This window comes from Papilio xuthus, unplaced genomic scaffold, assembly GCF_000836235.2.
Source record: "Papilio xuthus unplaced genomic scaffold, Pxut_1.1 DF826945.1, whole genome shotgun sequence".
NCBI classification, from domain to species: Eukaryota; Metazoa; Arthropoda; class Insecta; order Lepidoptera; family Papilionidae; genus Papilio; species Papilio xuthus.
In genome coordinates, this window is record NW_013531704.1 from 8,687,419 (window position 1) to 8,704,311 (window position 16,893).

General features: G+C 34.1%; 3 protein-coding genes across 3 annotated transcripts; 1 reads left to right on the plus strand and 2 right to left on the minus strand.

Annotated features, from left to right (window-relative positions):
* Positions 1-2,595: 2,595 nt before the first annotated feature.
* On the minus strand, positions 2,596-10,196 carry LOC106121381 (pyridoxal-dependent decarboxylase domain-containing protein 1). Its single transcript, XM_013317038.1, has 15 exons — positions 10,045-10,196; positions 9,603-9,976; positions 7,740-7,846; positions 7,428-7,559; positions 6,744-6,958; positions 6,060-6,131; positions 5,828-5,887; positions 5,278-5,466; positions 5,105-5,149; positions 4,839-4,973; positions 4,484-4,703; positions 4,236-4,386; positions 3,829-3,950; positions 3,227-3,398; positions 2,596-2,992 (listed from the first exon to the last, which is right to left on the minus strand). Exons 1-15 carry the CDS (start codon positions 10,114-10,116, stop codon positions 2,890-2,892), a joined length of 2,169 nt encoding a protein of 722 aa, XP_013172492.1. The 5' UTR covers positions 10,117-10,196; the 3' UTR covers positions 2,596-2,889.
* Positions 10,197-10,554: 358 nt separating this feature from the next.
* Ndufs8 (NADH dehydrogenase (ubiquinone) Fe-S protein 8) lies at positions 10,555-12,310 on the plus strand. The gene is given in 5 exon segments (NM_001312172.1): positions 10,555-10,607; positions 10,835-11,064; positions 11,215-11,355; positions 11,657-11,755; positions 11,893-12,310. Coding segments are annotated over 5 exon segments (669 nt in total). The 5' UTR covers positions 10,555-10,570; the 3' UTR covers positions 12,055-12,310.
* A 427-nt stretch (positions 12,311-12,737) lies between these two features.
* On the minus strand, positions 12,738-14,384 carry LOC106121104 (deoxynucleoside kinase). The gene is made up of 5 exons (XM_013316605.1): positions 14,137-14,384; positions 13,880-14,049; positions 13,482-13,618; positions 13,048-13,142; positions 12,738-12,959 (listed from the first exon to the last, which is right to left on the minus strand). The coding sequence occupies exons 1-5, from the start codon at positions 14,278-14,280 to the stop codon at positions 12,813-12,815; spliced, it is 693 nt and encodes a 230-aa protein (XP_013172059.1). The 5' UTR covers positions 14,281-14,384; the 3' UTR covers positions 12,738-12,812.
* Between the last annotated feature and the right edge of the window lie 2,509 nt (positions 14,385-16,893).

Below are 16,893 nucleotides of genomic sequence, written 5' to 3' on the forward strand. Positions count from 1 at the left end.
AGCTTATCTTTTGCCAGTAATGTAAATTAGAGATAATATTTTTTTTATATGAAAAGGGGCAAACGAGCGGTGAAAATAACGAAAGCAACGACGCCTGTGGACATTTAGACGTCGTTCCTTGAAATTGTCAGTGCATATTTTAAAAAAAAGATACCTAAAATATTCCCGTTTTCCTCGTAAATCAGATAATCTGGCCGTCATAGTTCTGTCAAATCGATTCTTATGAGGAAGACATGGGAAGTGGATAGGGATTTAATTAGTAGCCTGAGTTCTTCCAGACCTATACCAAATTTCAGCGAGATACATACAGTCGTTCTTGCAATACCTTCAAAAAACATCCATCCAAACATTCACATTTATAATATTAGTAAGATATTTATGTAGCCGATATTAATAAAACCATTTTCATGTCTTCCAAGTTATCTTACTTGTAAGAAGTATATTAATTAGTAATATTTTACAGTGTGTCCCAAAATTCAACGATAAAACGGTAATGGTGTATAATCAGATCGATAACTACACGGGAAAAAATACAAAAAAAAATCCAACTCTTTTTGTTTAAAATACAATATACGAAAAATCGTAGTCATATGTTGATATTTGTAGCCACATTGTCTTGTCATATGGTGTAGTAGGGTATAAAATTATAAGAAAAAAAAATGTGACTTAAATAAAAAGTATTTTTTTTTGTATTTTTCCCCGTGTAGTTATCGATCTGGTTATACACCATAACCGTTTTATCGTTGAATTTTGGAACACGCTGTATATTATATTATCAAAATTTCAAATACTTGTTTTCAAAAAATAAAACAAATTAATTTAAACATTGTATAACTTTATTGTTTATCATTTAATAACTTAAATTAATGAAATTTTATATTTAAATAATTAACAAATGAAATTATATTTGAATTAAATCATTTGCACGATATTCAGGTCACATTTAATGACGATAAATATGAATTAAATTCCAGTTTACATTAAGCCAGTACAGCGAATCCAGTGCTGGAATGCATTGTGCAGGTTCCAGTGTGAGTTTACATATTTTACCAGCGCTGAATTCGAACATAATATTAACAAGAAAATCACTGGAATACAACGGTTAAGCACACGTGTGGTGTAAAATAACATATTTGTATATCAAAATCCTATTTATTACGTAACAATCATGTTACAACTAACGGGTTAAAATAAACTGAACATAACTTTATTTACTTACATATGGGTGGGTTTCCACTGGAAAATTGCCATAATATTAAAAGTTTTAATCCCAATTTCCACTACTTAAAAAGTCGCGCGTTGCCATTTCTTTTGATTCATTCTAACTACTACGCTTACAATCGTTCGTGGTCACCCGTAGTGTAAATTTAGTATAAGAAATTACACTAAGAAATTAATTTAGTGAACAATTAACAGACTTCTTATTTCAAGAGAATGGAATGTTTAACATAAAAAAATTACGATTTTTAAAAGAATTTTATCTTGTCCTTTTTTTCTATTGCATATTTTAAATTTCACACAATTTATAATATAAGTATGATTTCGATATACAAATTAAGTTATACGTACAGTCGAATCTGGATAAACGAGAATTCAAGGAACCAAGTTATTTTCATTCGAATTTCTCGCATAAGCGAGATTCCAAACGGAGCTCGTATGACTCTAGTTCTCACTTAAAGAGGTCTCTCGTTTATCCAGGTCTAGATAAGTCTAGCCTGCAGCTTATCTGGGGCAGTAATAAGGGTGGCAAATTACTATTCTAAACAATAAATATTTCGAAGATATTAAAATTAATAATTAAAAGGAAATTCATATTAAAACTAATGCTGGCACTTTTAAAAACAAACTACGTTTCACAATAAAATTGTACTGATAAAAAAACAGAGTAAAAAAGGTTTATTTGTCACTGGAATTATTTCTCGGGTCAATTTAGTAGGTTCATTGACCTCCATAAATAGACTGGCTATAAGACGTATTATTTTGTGCCGATTTGATTTCAGTCATTTTGTCGCTGTAAGCGGTTTCTTGCGGTGATGTGAATTGGAACTAATAATTTAAATATCAACAGGTGTGTTTTAAATAGAACTGTTTCAATTTGTCATTTACAAGCAAGTGGCTATCCATTTTTTTTAGAGGTTAGTGAGTTAGTTATATTTGACACTTCATCGAAATTCCTCAACGTAACCTGAGCCATATAATATCGATTTTTCATAATAACTGAATTCGAATTATAAGTTTGAAGAGTTGACCCTTTTATATATTGTTATTATAATGAAAAAAACAAATTAACGATACATTTAGTTTTATAATTTCTTTACCCGTTTTCAATTTTATTGCTATTCGTCTTCTATTGTGACATTAAGTTATTTCTCAGTCGCCAATAAATGCCTAAATAATAAACTTAAAATAAATTAAATAAATGTTATAATAAGCTAATTCAATTTTTGTATACATTATCACTTAAATGGAACATAGACAATTATAATCCATAGAGAACACTTTGGTTTCAAGATGGTCTATGGTCCTGGAAATTAAAATAATTTAAAATAACCGTGAATTTCAACTGTCGTAAAAAATGTAGTATATTATTTAAAAAAAAAAAGTTATTTTTATACCAGAATATGGTAAAAAAATCTTGGTATTGCTAAAATATCGAAATGAAAGTGCCAATAGACAATCGCAAAAAGTTGAAAAGAAATGCCTGACTTAATGGTCAGAAAATGTACACAAGAAGGATTTATCCCTTTCTTACACATGCCCTTCCTTGTCTATTCCTTTCCATCCCTTGAGAGGGTGAAAAGGATGGCAATACAAATGTTTCGACAGTGGAGACCCACGGTAGAATACAGTTGGAATACATATAGCGTGTGTCGGCCAGTGTACGCCGACCTAGTCAACGGAGCGGCCCTCCTTGCTGGAGGGCTCATGTTGCCTGGCCGGCGAGTGTGCGCGCGCAGGCTCCTCTTCACTTTTATCTTTCTTAAGAACATATCTGTTAATCAAAATCAAGAATTGAAACAACGTCAATGGAATAAATTCAAAAGTCAAGTTCAATCTCTCACTGTTGTGTTACTGGAGCTGTGTGCGAGCGAGACGGATATATACCTTATACTTTGTAGATTCTCGTTCTCTGTCGCACGTATGGAAGGTGACAGAGAGCGAGCATGCATACGTACATCTCTGTCAGTGACGTGTCAGCTCATTTGTGTGAGGGAGATGTATATACCTGTATATGTCGGTGGTGGGTTGCAGCGTGCCGTGCGTGAGCAGCAGTCGTCGCCCGGCGGGGGGTGCGGGCGGTGCCCACCAGCTGACGACGCGCCCGACGACGGGCACCCGGCGCAGCAGACCCTCCTGCCACGCGTCACGCTCCAGCTCCGCCTGCGCTTCCTCTATACCTATATAACAAACAATATTAGATGCATCTGTGGCGCAGTGGTTAAACTGTTGACTTCACAATTTACATATCCAGATTCGATCCCGATGATGTAACAGCTTAGAGCTTAAACGTCTGAACCAATTTGGATGAGTGAGGTGTCATTCTATTAGTTTTCTTATCTTGAGGGTCATAGGGTGTATTACATCGACACAAAAGGCAGGACAAATATAAAGTATAAAAAAATAGAAGAAAAAGGCTGAAATCTCACTCGCCAAATACCAATCCAATGTATTTAGTTCAAAATAGAAATAGATGGCGCTTTTTCATATATTAGAGTTTTAGTCAATCGGGTTTTTTTAATGAAGAAAAAGACTTCGGTCTGTTGGATTCTCGTTTATATTTAAATTTGACTGTATTTGACATAATAATTAATAGAGATAATTCCTTACCCTTTTTGAGTACTTCAGTCATATCAGTGAGAGCGCGCGAGTTGTCCTCCACGTCCTTGCCCGCCGCCACCACCAGCTCCAGCAGCTCGTCCACGTCCGTGTCCGCCGTCACCATGCCGAATCTATACATATTACATTACCCACGTTTATCTCTTATACTTACAACATATTGGGCTGGGCATAGGTCAAACTAAATTATGACTGCACACTAGCGCCCCCCTATCAACGTCAAAAATGTGACAAGATCTTCTTTTAACTATAGCTGTCGTTATTTTTATGTCTTAGTGGGTTTTAAATATATTCTTACAGAACTACGATATAATTCAGTATTTTTTAAATTTCGACATGCGAAGTCACCAACAACAGCCAGTAACATACAACTGTGATTAGATGACTTGCAAGTATACCTGATGCAATCCATGCCATCGTCACCATCACCGCAGGAGAAGGCGCCGTCAGTGAGCCGCAGCGTGTCCACCAGCTGCCGGTTGAGAGCGTTCAGCTCCTCCGCGCTCGCGTCCTCCCGCCCCGCCCCCACGTACCGCACCCCGCCCAGACCTGCACAACATATCATTATTTACATAATCGCCACGACCTACAGATTGGAAACCAATAGTTAAAGTGAAGCTAAGGTTAGTTCACAGTAGCGACTCACCCGCCCAGCCGGGCACGTGCACGAGCTGCAGACATGGATGCTGCTGCACGCGCTGCTGGAAGGGCTCGCGCAGCGCGACTGTGGCGTGCAGCACCTGCAGCTGCGCGTCCAGCACGCTCGCCCACGCCTCCAGCAGCTCCTCCTCCACCACGTGACCCTCCAGCGGGCAGTAACGTAGCACGATGCCGTACGACTCGCTCTCGCAAACCTCAATCGTTATCTGAACAAAGTATAAATGTTTTCAAATATTTCACCTGCTCTAAACTTAAAACAATGTTTGGTGAAGGTTTAATTTACTTAAGTTTTCGTAGTTAGAGATTTAAATGATGTTTATGAAGTGATACATGTATGTTACCATGTCCGCCTCCCGCTGCAGCACCTGTCCGAGCCAGGAGTTGAGCTTGTCGTAGTAAGGCGGGGGCTTGTCGCCGCACTCCGCACCCGGCGCGAACTGGAACGCCACGCACGCTGACGCCTGGCTTATCGCATCCTGTTGTATCATTTCTCAAATTATCAATAATATTCAAAAACTGTATTAAATTAAAAAAAAATCAAAAAAAAATGTGTCGAATGCAGAAGTTGATTTTAATTTTTCTGAAAATACTAAATAAATTTACTCACAACGATGCCAACATTTGGCGGTTCATCGCCGCCTGGTCGTTCACTCTGAAATAATAAAAAACACTGTTCTATATGTATGTCAAATTTCATCGAGATATGAGCCGTTTTGGAGATACTTTCAAACATATATCTAACTATCCATTCGCGTTAATAATATTAGTAAGATAACTTACCAGTATCCTGAGTCCTGCTCCGGCGACGACCGCGCGCACCGCCTGCGCGGAGCGGAATGCGGCGTGCAGAGAGCGCGCCAGTCGCCTCGCCCCGGCCGCGCGCGTCGCCGCCCACAGCGGCAGTGCGGGCAGCCGCGCCCCCCCGCACAGACCCGCCAGCGCACCCAGCGCACCCTCGCGACCCACGCTCTGCCATACACACACACATACATACATACATACATACAACGTCCTAATCTTACCCGTATATACCACCACTCCACAAAAGACACGCCTCAAATGGAAGTCACTCCCCATACAGTTTGATGAATGTGCGCGACAGAGGCCTAATTTTAGTCCTCTTTCCCTTCCCACGCTTTTCTTATAAGTAAAGGATAGGAACGGAGAAGTGGATTTGACAGAAGACAAATGCACTGGAAGTATTTCTTCTTTTTTAGCGTCCTCCGTTGATTAGAATAGCACAAGTTTTGCAACTTTGAACAATAGAAAAATATTACGTAGTGGGAATAACAACTTTTAGTATGAATAAATAGAACGAGTGATCACTTACTGTACTAACAGACTTTGAATGTTCATTCACGTTGACAGCTTCTGGTATTTTATAAAATGTCTGTGTCATCGCTAAGAAAATATAAAAAGAAAACACTTTTAAAATTAATAAATGTTAATTAAGGACCATTTAAAAAATATGGTCCTTCAAGCCGGAGACCATATTGCCTGAAAAGTTAATATAATTAACATTTTTGTTAATATTTTGTAATAATTATATTAAAAAAGGATACAACAGTTGGTAACCCTGGAATTCCAAACCACGGACCTGGTGTCAGCGCCACTGAATCAGGCACACTGTAACTCTGTAAAATACACATAAAATGAAACACTTCATAACAAAAAAAAATATATTAAAATTAATATTTAATGCAACTTCTTCAAAGATACTCTAACCATTCGGAGTAGAGGGCAGATATATTCATAGTCCTACAGAAACAAGTTACAGCTATATTCATGTATAGTACAGATTAAGTACCAATCAGTTTCGGACCCAGTTGGGATCTTTCATCAGTATAAAGTACTGACGAACCGTGGGTTTCTGAGACCAAAAACCCCATGGATAATAAGAGGGATAACGAAATGATTTTGTACAGAGATTTTGATCTTGTAAGCCAACAGTATGATGACCAATAAATACATGTTCCACAAAACTAATAATAATATTATTTAGAAGAGCACTGATCAAGACCTTAAGAAGCTTTCGCTAACTAGTTATATTAAAAACCCAATACAAAAGACAGTTATTTTGAGGAGGTTTCTTTCTCCATAGCCCTGACTACTGTTGGAGACATAAGATTCTGCAGCTGGTGCATTTTTTTTAATAATATAATCAGTTGTTTTATAACATCGGAAATAAACAGGTAAAAACTCTTATTTTACATATATAAAACAAAATAATCTTGTATAAAAATCACCTCTTCAGTGGTAGTAGCTGCTGGCAAAGCCAACGCATGTCCTCGTACATGGAGATGTATATTGTGAGACCGGCAGACAGCACTCAGCGGAAGCAGCGGAGTCCCACAGCCCAGTGGAGCCCCGCCTGCCTCACCTAGCACTAGCAAAGGCGTCCTATTCGCAGCTATATCTTCCTCGCAAAGACGTTCTAACGCCTCAATATCCATTCCTCGACCTGAATAATATTTTGGAAATATTTTCAAACACTTATTTTAAAATGCCTATCGAGTTCACATATTAGTGAGGTCCGAAGCTTACCCCAAATTAGAGGTGACTAGGCTATAGTTCTTCAATACGAATATACTATATTAACAATTTGAATTGAATTTTATATTTAAATAACACTTTTATTAACAAAGGAAGTTGTAAAATTCCCAATTTTCTAATAAAAGTCAATGTATAGTATAGTCATATACTAGCTTTTTAGAATTAAAATTAAAGTTGTGAAAGGGCACAGCAAGATTTTGTATATATATGAATATGTTACTATATATAAATTTTTTATTAGATCTCTTGTGTCGGAGACCAATACCCACTTAAATAAAGAGAAAAAAAAAATACCCACTTAGGGTTGCTCCATCATGGAGTCAGTAGTATTTTTTTTTTTGGATTATGTCAATGCCGAGTAATCATGTAATAATTACCTGACGGATGAACAGGCACAGGACGCACACAGGCGAGAGGCAGACTGAGTTGTCTACACAAGTGCTGTACTACAACTAAAGGGCTCGCCACACAACTGTATATTGAAGGCAGGCGATTGCTGAATGCCAGTGCTGTTGAAACATATAAACTTAAATATTAAATTACACAGGTAACATTGTGATAAACAGTTGATTTAATTTCTAATTAAATCATTTAATGTTGTTAAATATGATATTACTATAATTATTATGAAATCCAGACATCTAGAACTCTCCGGAACATCATTTAATAATGATTTAAGCTTCACTTACCTCCATCTTCTAAATATCTTGGATATCTGTGGTGAAGCAACATCCTTGTGACTCTGACCAATCCTTCCATGTTGTCTTGGTGATAGAATGCATTGTAGTCTACCAATCTGAATATTAGCACAATATATTTGCATTGTTATTTTTTTTTAATAATAAAAATTGGCAAACAATAAACACCTGATTTGCTTAAATACCAAAGTGACCACTGCCCAAAGTCATTCACAATTGCAGATGTATTGCTGCTACCATTAATCAATGGAGGAGGGGACTTTAGAAAGAAAATATTCCCCCTTCCTATACTTTCCCTCCTCCGACGTATACCCATCTCCTTCCCATTCTTTTCTTAGACATTTCTTGCAATTGAAGTGTCTACATAATAATCATATTTGTACACTGAATTACTGAACAATTGTGACAAAAGAGCTGCTATTTAAGAATAAGAATAAGTATAAATTTATTTCACAAAAACACGTTAGAATAATATACAGTGAAGTATCTTGCAGACCCCGAACTAGGCTGAGCCTGTATCTCGTGGCCTAGGAGTGCACTAGCCATAAAAAAAAATAACAGTACATATCATGTAAAAATAAGCGTGATATTATGAGATACAATTTGGAAAATAAGAAAATACATGAAGACATTAAACTAAGTAATTTTGAACTGCTAATAATATCAAAGGATAGCATGTGTGTGTATGATTATGCGTGTGAGTATGTGAGAAAGTGTGTGCGTGAGTGTTAATTTATATAATAAATATTCTTCTTGCAATTTTTATGTTCCAGTTAGGCTTATTGTTTTCTTATTAATTACAAACTCAATTTTTATGCATTTGAGAATTAAATTTGTGATGTAAAAAGCAATAAGCATACTATAGTTCACTATTATACACAATTCGTGAGTTTAATTCAACTCTGCAAGCAATTAATGATTGGTCATGCTGTAAAATTTCATTAAGTGAACATAATTTTACATTGCAAACATTTTCACGTACAAACTATGTTTCTTATTAAAGCTAACAATCTAATCAATATTTAGTTTTTATAATTATAGGTAGTCATCTATGCACTATTCCTAGACTTTAGTATACAGAAGTCTATCCTATGTTCTAATTTTCCTCTCAGTGTAATTATACAATTTGGTCCTCTTTCCCTTCCCACCATTTTTCTCATAAGGAAAGGATGGGAAGTGGAAGTGGACTTTCCGGTTGAGAAGATGCATGAAAGGGGAAAATATTTTCATTCTGTGCATCCTCCCCTCCGTCGATTAAAGGTACGCAACGCGTATGCAATTGCGTATATCTATGGGCAATGGTCACTTTGCTATTCAGCGATTTCAGGTGGCCGCTCGATCGTTTGCCACCTTATAATATAAAAAAATATATATTTTGAACATTTATTCATTTCATTTCATTTTATTCATTTCACATTTAAAAAGGTGATTCAATTCATAGTACCTATCTGTTGTGTTAACATGAGAGTTAATTGATGCACAATCTTATCCATACAAAGTTCATATAACTCATACTCAAGGTAAAACTGATAACAAAAGACGGTACCGCTTTTGTTTTACACTCATAGTGAGAATAATAACAAAATGTTATTTTCATATAACTTGTTTACTAAAGAATTTATATGTTAAGCAATCTTTTGTTATAAACAGTTATTGGTTAAAAATATGGACAATATAAAACATAAGAATTATTGGCAAATTGGCTAGTTTTATTAATCTATTATTAGAGATTAAAAATTAAGATTCTGGGCCTTCATTAAAACTTCTTTTTTTAGAGAGATTTAGAGTTTCTATAAATTGGTTTTTAATTAATGTGTATTATAGATGAAGAACTTATATTACATAATTCCTTACCTGAACAGATGTGCCATCCAACGTGTAGTTTCACTGGCAATATGAGCACCTAGTCTCATAGCATGAGATCTCTCTAATCTGGCAAATAACGCAGATATACTATGTGAAAGAATGGCCGCCCGAGTCATCGCATCCGTAGGTAATAACGGAGGCTCCACACATTCAGCATTAGGGTCAGTTTTTATCACCATGTCCTCTAAAACCTTTAGAATCTCATCCATAGAACTTTCTTCAGGTTCGAAGAAACCACAGCTCATCTTACGCGGTTCCGGCTTTTTCTCCTCTTCCGACGCATCTTGAGCATTCACTACGGCTTCTAGTCTTCCTACTACTTCAGATACTTGAAACTCCAACCCACCGAAGGGACGCCGGTCCTGGTAACAAGCTTACGAGTAAGTATTTCATTATAAATTAAATTACTGAGGTTCAACAAGATGTTTACCAGCTCAGTGTTATTCTCGGCCTTAGGGCTTTCTTTATTGGACTCTAATTCTGAAGTTGGCGTGTCTCCCATTCTGCGTGGCGAATTTTTCGCAGTTTACGACACACCAACAAGAATCTGTAAACGTCACGTCACTGTAATGTTTTGACGTAAGTAGCGGTAACACAGATTATAACAACGAATAACGCATTATGGTTCACTGGAAATCACGTCAAGCAACTTGCAAGCAACTCTTCGTTTATCTTTCAGTTATTAATAACATACCAGTATCAAATACTTACTATTTTGTAATAAATATTTTTGGACAATTTGAAGGATACTTTCAGTATTTAAATGATTAAATGATAATTGTTGTTATTATAATTATGCAAAACGCTAAAAATGTCTTGATTAGGAACGTGTTTTTGAGATCAATAAAACATCTGTCATTGATATTTTGATTTGACATTTGACAATATCAAAATTCTGACATTTCAGCGACTTCAGTGGAAGTCCTGAGTTACAACAAATAAAATATTAAAAGAAAATGTCTCTAGCTAAATTATTTTCGGTTTCAGCGCGAGGTAAATTTATCTGTATTATACTACAACATTGTATACTGGTGTTTCTAATTAATAATTGCAAAAAACACTTCAAAGGTTACGCAACTTTTGTTTATAACCTAATTGCGTCTTGGATGTTATGTTATTGCAGAGAACAAATAATAATTTATGCGCAACATATTATGGATGTATTATATCGATTTGATTGACTTCTTCATTGTTTTGATAGCTTTAAAAATATGTTTCAGTTCGCGCAACCGGATCAAACAGCTTGTTATTACGCTGTGCCCAATATAGTTCATCTAATCAGGAGGGCAAAGAACAAAAGGTTTATCCGCCAAACATGCCAGGATATATGTATGTTAATCCTCACGATGCAGACATGTCTATTAAGGAAATGTCTGACAGAGCCGCTCAAACTGTATTTTGGACAGAATTGGCTCGTGGTATGGCTGTTACTCTAGCTCATTTATTCAAGGTAAAACATTTTTATAATATATACATATAAGAAGTTGTCCATTCAAAGTAAAAAAATACTGCTGCATAAATATACAAAAAAAATTGACATAAGCACAATAAATGTGGAATAACAACTCAAGATTCACATTATTATGTTTGATAATTGTAGGAGCCAGCAACTATTAACTATCCATTTGAGAAGGGGCCCTTGTCACCAAGATTCCGTGGTGAACATGCTCTTCGTCGGTACCCATCTGGTGAGGAGAGGTGCATCGCTTGCAAACTTTGTGAGGCTATTTGTCCTGCTCAAGTAAGTGTTAACAATTGTATATGTGTGCTTTTAATTTATCCATTGGATAATGGATATCCATTTTAACACATTCCATGCCTCAATGATTTTGTGTATTAAAATGAATTCACAGGTAAGTTTATTGGAAATGAATGTGTTAAAAGCTGAAAAATTACTGTATAAAGAATAACAAAGACAAAAAATTATGTTTTTTCAGTTTTGTGTCTTTTTTTTAAAGCAATAGATAATGCTATTAAACTATACCTTTTTGACTAAATTGTCACTAGTAATACAAAATTACTTAATGTAAAAATTGTTTCAGGCAATAACCATTGAAGCTGAGGAACGCAAGGATGGCTCACGACGAACAACTCGTTACGATATTGATATGACCAAATGCATCTACTGTGGTTTCTGTCAGGTATTGTTTTTTTTTAATTAGTCTAAGTGACACACAACATATTGCAATTGATCAAAACCATAGAGCTACACCATATAGGTAAAGGATTTTTAATTGTGTTGTCTCATTAAATTATTTCATTTTAATAAATTTTATAGGAAGCATGCCCAGTTGATGCTATCGTAGAAGGCCCCAACTTTGAGTACTCAACAGAAACTCACGAAGAACTTCTTTACAACAAGGAGAAGTTACTGTTGAACGGTGACAAGTGGGAGAGTGAAATAGCAACCAATATCAGAGCTGACCATCTCTACCGTTGATTCTTCATTCTGTTAGTGTAAATAATGTTTTAGTACCTATATTGAAACAGATAATTTTTCTTGGTAGTGTCATAGTGTACCAATATGAAATTTTCTTAACTATTAAAAGTGTTTTATTAAATTAAAAAAAAACCGATTTTTTTATTTTTTATATAAACTCTGTGTGTTTAAGTTGAATTTTCCAAAATAATAAATTTCATACTATAAGATATTTGTTTCAAGATAGGTCCTAAAACTAGATTGTATAGAATAAATTATTTTTATTTGTTATAAATAAAATAAACATCATCTCATTTAAGTATTTATTTATTTAATTTAATTTACAGATAATTAACATTAATTAACTTTAAATAACTTATTGAATCTGTAATATTAAGTTTTACATTCTAGTCAAATTGAATTGGAGGTAGACGATTTACGTAAAGCTTATAAGATATTAAGATCTATTTCTACTTTCCCAGTCTATTATTAGCCTTAGCCACAAAATGTGTGAGATTAAAACAGTCTTAAATCGATTTTCAGCATATTAAAACTAATAATCTTTGTTTTATTCATTAAAAATAGAAAAATAGTTAAACAATCTTTTATTAAACTAAAAATTATAGTGAGGTAATTTTACAACAATTTAACATATAATTATTTGATAATATAAACATATTGAATAAAGATTAAAAAAGAAATTAAACATTCATAATACTGTGATCTTAGTCAAATACAATAATTAACAAGAATGGGCAATTAATATCTTTACAATACCATCAATTAGTATGATTGCCTCCGAGGATTTTATATGCATATCTCTCTAAATCTTCCTTGACACAATCTAAGTCTCGATCAGCATCAATAGTTAGTACTTCGCAGCCAATATCTGGTGAGTTTATCCATTTTTCGTATGAATCGTGAACCTTGAAGAAATTATTTAAATATAGTATAGTAGTTGTTATACTAGAAAAACTATTTTTTCTTATTAAAAACATTCAATGATGAATTCACCTGCTGTAAATATTCCAAAGGTACTTCAGACTCCTCAGATCTACCGCGCTTCATCATTCTGTCCCACACTATTTGGGGTGTAGTCTTGAGATATACTGAAAGTTTATTTGAAAATTATTATACTTTTTATAACCATTTCAATGTCAAAACACCTGTACAAAAATAAAATGTTGCCATCTCTCATATTCTCTTTCAAAAGGGATAGTTTGTTTGATTGGAGGATAGTTAATAAATCTTACTAATATTATAAATAGGAATGTTTGGACAAATGATTGTTTGTTATATGGTATCTGAAGGGTGGCTGTTCGGATCTCAATGAAATTTGGCATGGATGTAGAGCATAGTCTGGAACACCATGTAAGCTACTAATTATTATTTTTTAATTTCCATGTGGATTCAGTTGCTGGCAACAGTTTGTCTGTTATAAATGATACCTATAAGATCTAAGCTGATGTCTAATGACTTCTCGGTGTAATCAAACCACTTGAGTAGTACTTGATATTCTGGCTCCTGAAGGAAATTCTGCTTCTTTGCATTCTCTACAAAGCAATGCCTACTGTTTTGTACTGATCTGAAAAAGAAGAATATTAAAATTAACTCCTTGCTGATCAATATTCAGTAAAAGCAAAAAAAGAGAGATTGATCTATGTTAGCGATTCCCATAGTGATCCAGGTGGATCCTTCAGGGTCAAAAGTGGAAGAAGATATGTAGCAGAAGGGGATCACGGAAACGAGTACAATTTTAAATAGGGTTTACAAAGAAAAGTATGGAAACCTTCAAATTAATATTGAGAAATGGTGAGTATTAAGATCAAGGTGGTGTATGGTATACCTCTCAAACATCTTCACAGTAATGCCGGGGTGTGAAGGTTGACTGGCCTGGATCTGCAGTCTACTTAGGTGTACATAATGTTGGAACGCAAAACTCCATTTGTTCATGTCACTGTACATTAAACCCAGTAAGTTATGTCCACTTACGTTGCGCCATTCTTGAATTGGTTCCTATAAAATTTAAGATTGAAATTAAACGTGTGAAAGTATAACACTTATTTTATTTAACAAGTTTAATGAACGACGAATCTAACTTACCCCATGCTTTTCAACGTTTCGAAATTTATCAAAATATTTGATGCATGTCGATTTTCCAGACCCAATATTACCTTCTATGGAAACTCTAAATGGCCTTTTATTTACTGCACGAACTGCATTAGTTAGGTTCCCGGCTTTAGACATTTTTTAAGTTAAATGTTATTAAAGTCCTAGGATTGTTGTCAATTCTATTGATACATTGAAGATTGAAAGCTGAATAAAACCTATAGGTCTTAGTCGATGTTTTTAAAACAAGACTTATTTAATTTCAATTTATTTCAAAGATTTTTATTTTTGTTTTACAATGCGGGAAAATTTCATTTGACTTTGACACTTGATTGACATGACATCGAATTATTGTCGTTGGTTGTATGTCAACTGTCACTTTTGTTATAGTCTTCTGCACAGATAAATAATTTGAAAGGACCAAGGAATTAAAAGTACAATTTTATTATGTCGAAACAGTAATTTTATTATTGTATTGCAATAATTTGTATAAATTTATACTTGTGAAACTCAACACTCAACTACTAAATTGTAACAGATTTTTGGTAACGGAGATTAGAGTAGATAGCAAAGGGTACATAAAATAGATAGTTTAGAAAAAAAAAGCATCGAAGTATTTTTTGTGATTGCTAGGAAAAAATCTTAAACAATCCTTTGTTTAGTTTTCACATTCAAAATTGTAGGAAAAGTAAAAGTAAAAAAGAATTACTGCTTCAAGTCGATGTTCGATATTAAACGAGTTAAGATTGTGTCTAGTCTTTAATTAAAAATTAATATTAAACTTTTTCATTACTTTTATGGGTGACCGAAATATCGGAAGGTGATATCTTTTTTGAGTTGCATGTATTTGTTGATCTATTAGATTACTAACAGACATAACGACATCCGCGTTCGTAAACATATTTTATAGAAAGGAATAGAAGAATGTAAAGCGAAATGTAGCTTGTAGTTCTTTGTAGTTGTAGTCAGTAAATTATATGTTCAATAATGTAGCCCGACAGACGGTCCGGGCGGAATTGTCCCAGGGAATTGTTCTCTATGTGCTTATTTATTTGAAAAACGTAGTGTTTTACATTTTTATTGCTGAATTAAACATTTTTATATTTATAAATCGTAATATTTTAAAAGCAATAGAAGCATCACTAGCGATATTATTTTGGGTTATATATGTCGTGGTAAAAATTACTTGAAGTTGCAGTTTTAGTGCTTATTATCTACTTATTTATCATTAGTTTGTATTATAGCAAATGAATAACCGTACCAATTATTATTGTTACTAGCTGTCGCCCGCGAATCCGTCTGAGCATATTAAAAAAAATCTTAATTAACCTATGTATTCTTACAGATCCGTTGAGCCGTTCTGGAGATACCTTCTAACTATTTATAATATTAGTAAGATAAATTCTTCAAATTATCTTCAATGATAAGGTTAATATTTTGCAATAAGCGGTCTCGATTATTTTAATATAATAATAATCTGGAATATTGCTCGAGATTTTCCGTTAGCAATAATATCATCGATTGAACGACCATTTTTTATTCTTATGTCTATTTCTCCTAGTTCTTTTCAATTTCTGTTATATAACGTTCTGTCGCTTGTATATTTTTATGTTGTAGATAAAATAATATAAATACCAGTAAATAAATAAATGAAAAATTCTAATTTTAGTGGCTCCATATTTACTACCTTATTAATATTATAATGACAGTTTAGACGGATGGATGGATTGATGGATGGATGGATGTTTGTTACTAGAAATCTACTGAACGGCTAAACGTATCTCACTGACATTTACCATAGATAATATTATAATATAGTCTCGAAGAACATGTTATGAGTTTTTTTTTAATTCCAAGCGAACGGAGTCTCTGCCTACATCCAGTAAAATAAATAAATAGGTTCTATGTACGTAAATACGATGTACTATTGAATTGTCGCAGTACATTGTTCAGTGAATGAGTTTAGTGAGGGGAAAGAGAATTTTGTTCTGTTCCGGTTTTATTGTGACATCGATCGGGAGAGTGAAACAATCCGTGCAACTGTACGTTACAAAACTCGAAAAAGATGTAACGTGAGTTTTTGTTTTTATTAATACCAAAAAAAATCGAAGGGACAAAATAAATCACCGTCGAGATATCTTTAATTAAAAATTAAACTAAAACATTGAAGTTAATTTTAACAAAATATTTATATGTATTATTTAGCGATTTGCTCAAAACCACGAACTCAAGATGACATTAAATTCGGCTTTTGTGTATTTAAATACGGCGCTGATAAAATTTCATTAAGCTGTACAAACAAAGCCGACAAAATTGCAGTGATAAATAAAGTAAATTACGCGGGTTGACTTGAAAAACGTCACGGCCCTCGCCTAACAATGTTGAAATCATGACTTTTACTTATGCAAATCAAGTTAGCCCGGGTTTCGGATCCAATTTAACGGAATATGTACGTTAAAGTTCTTCGGTTTCTATTCAAAATGCTACTCGCATTCTTACCGTGTTATATGAAAATAATAAAGCCTCATTTTTATACTTTTACAGAAAACAATATGCCATGGTTATACCTACTGCACTTTAATTTATCGCACGCAATAATTTAACTTAAATAACCTTTTCTTAAAAACTTGATAAAAATAATTAAGCTTAGTTTATACCACTTCTGCATATTAAAATATTTACAACTAGCTGACAGCGGCGACTCCGTCCAAGCGAAATTAAAAAAAACTTAATTAGTAGTCTATGTGCTCT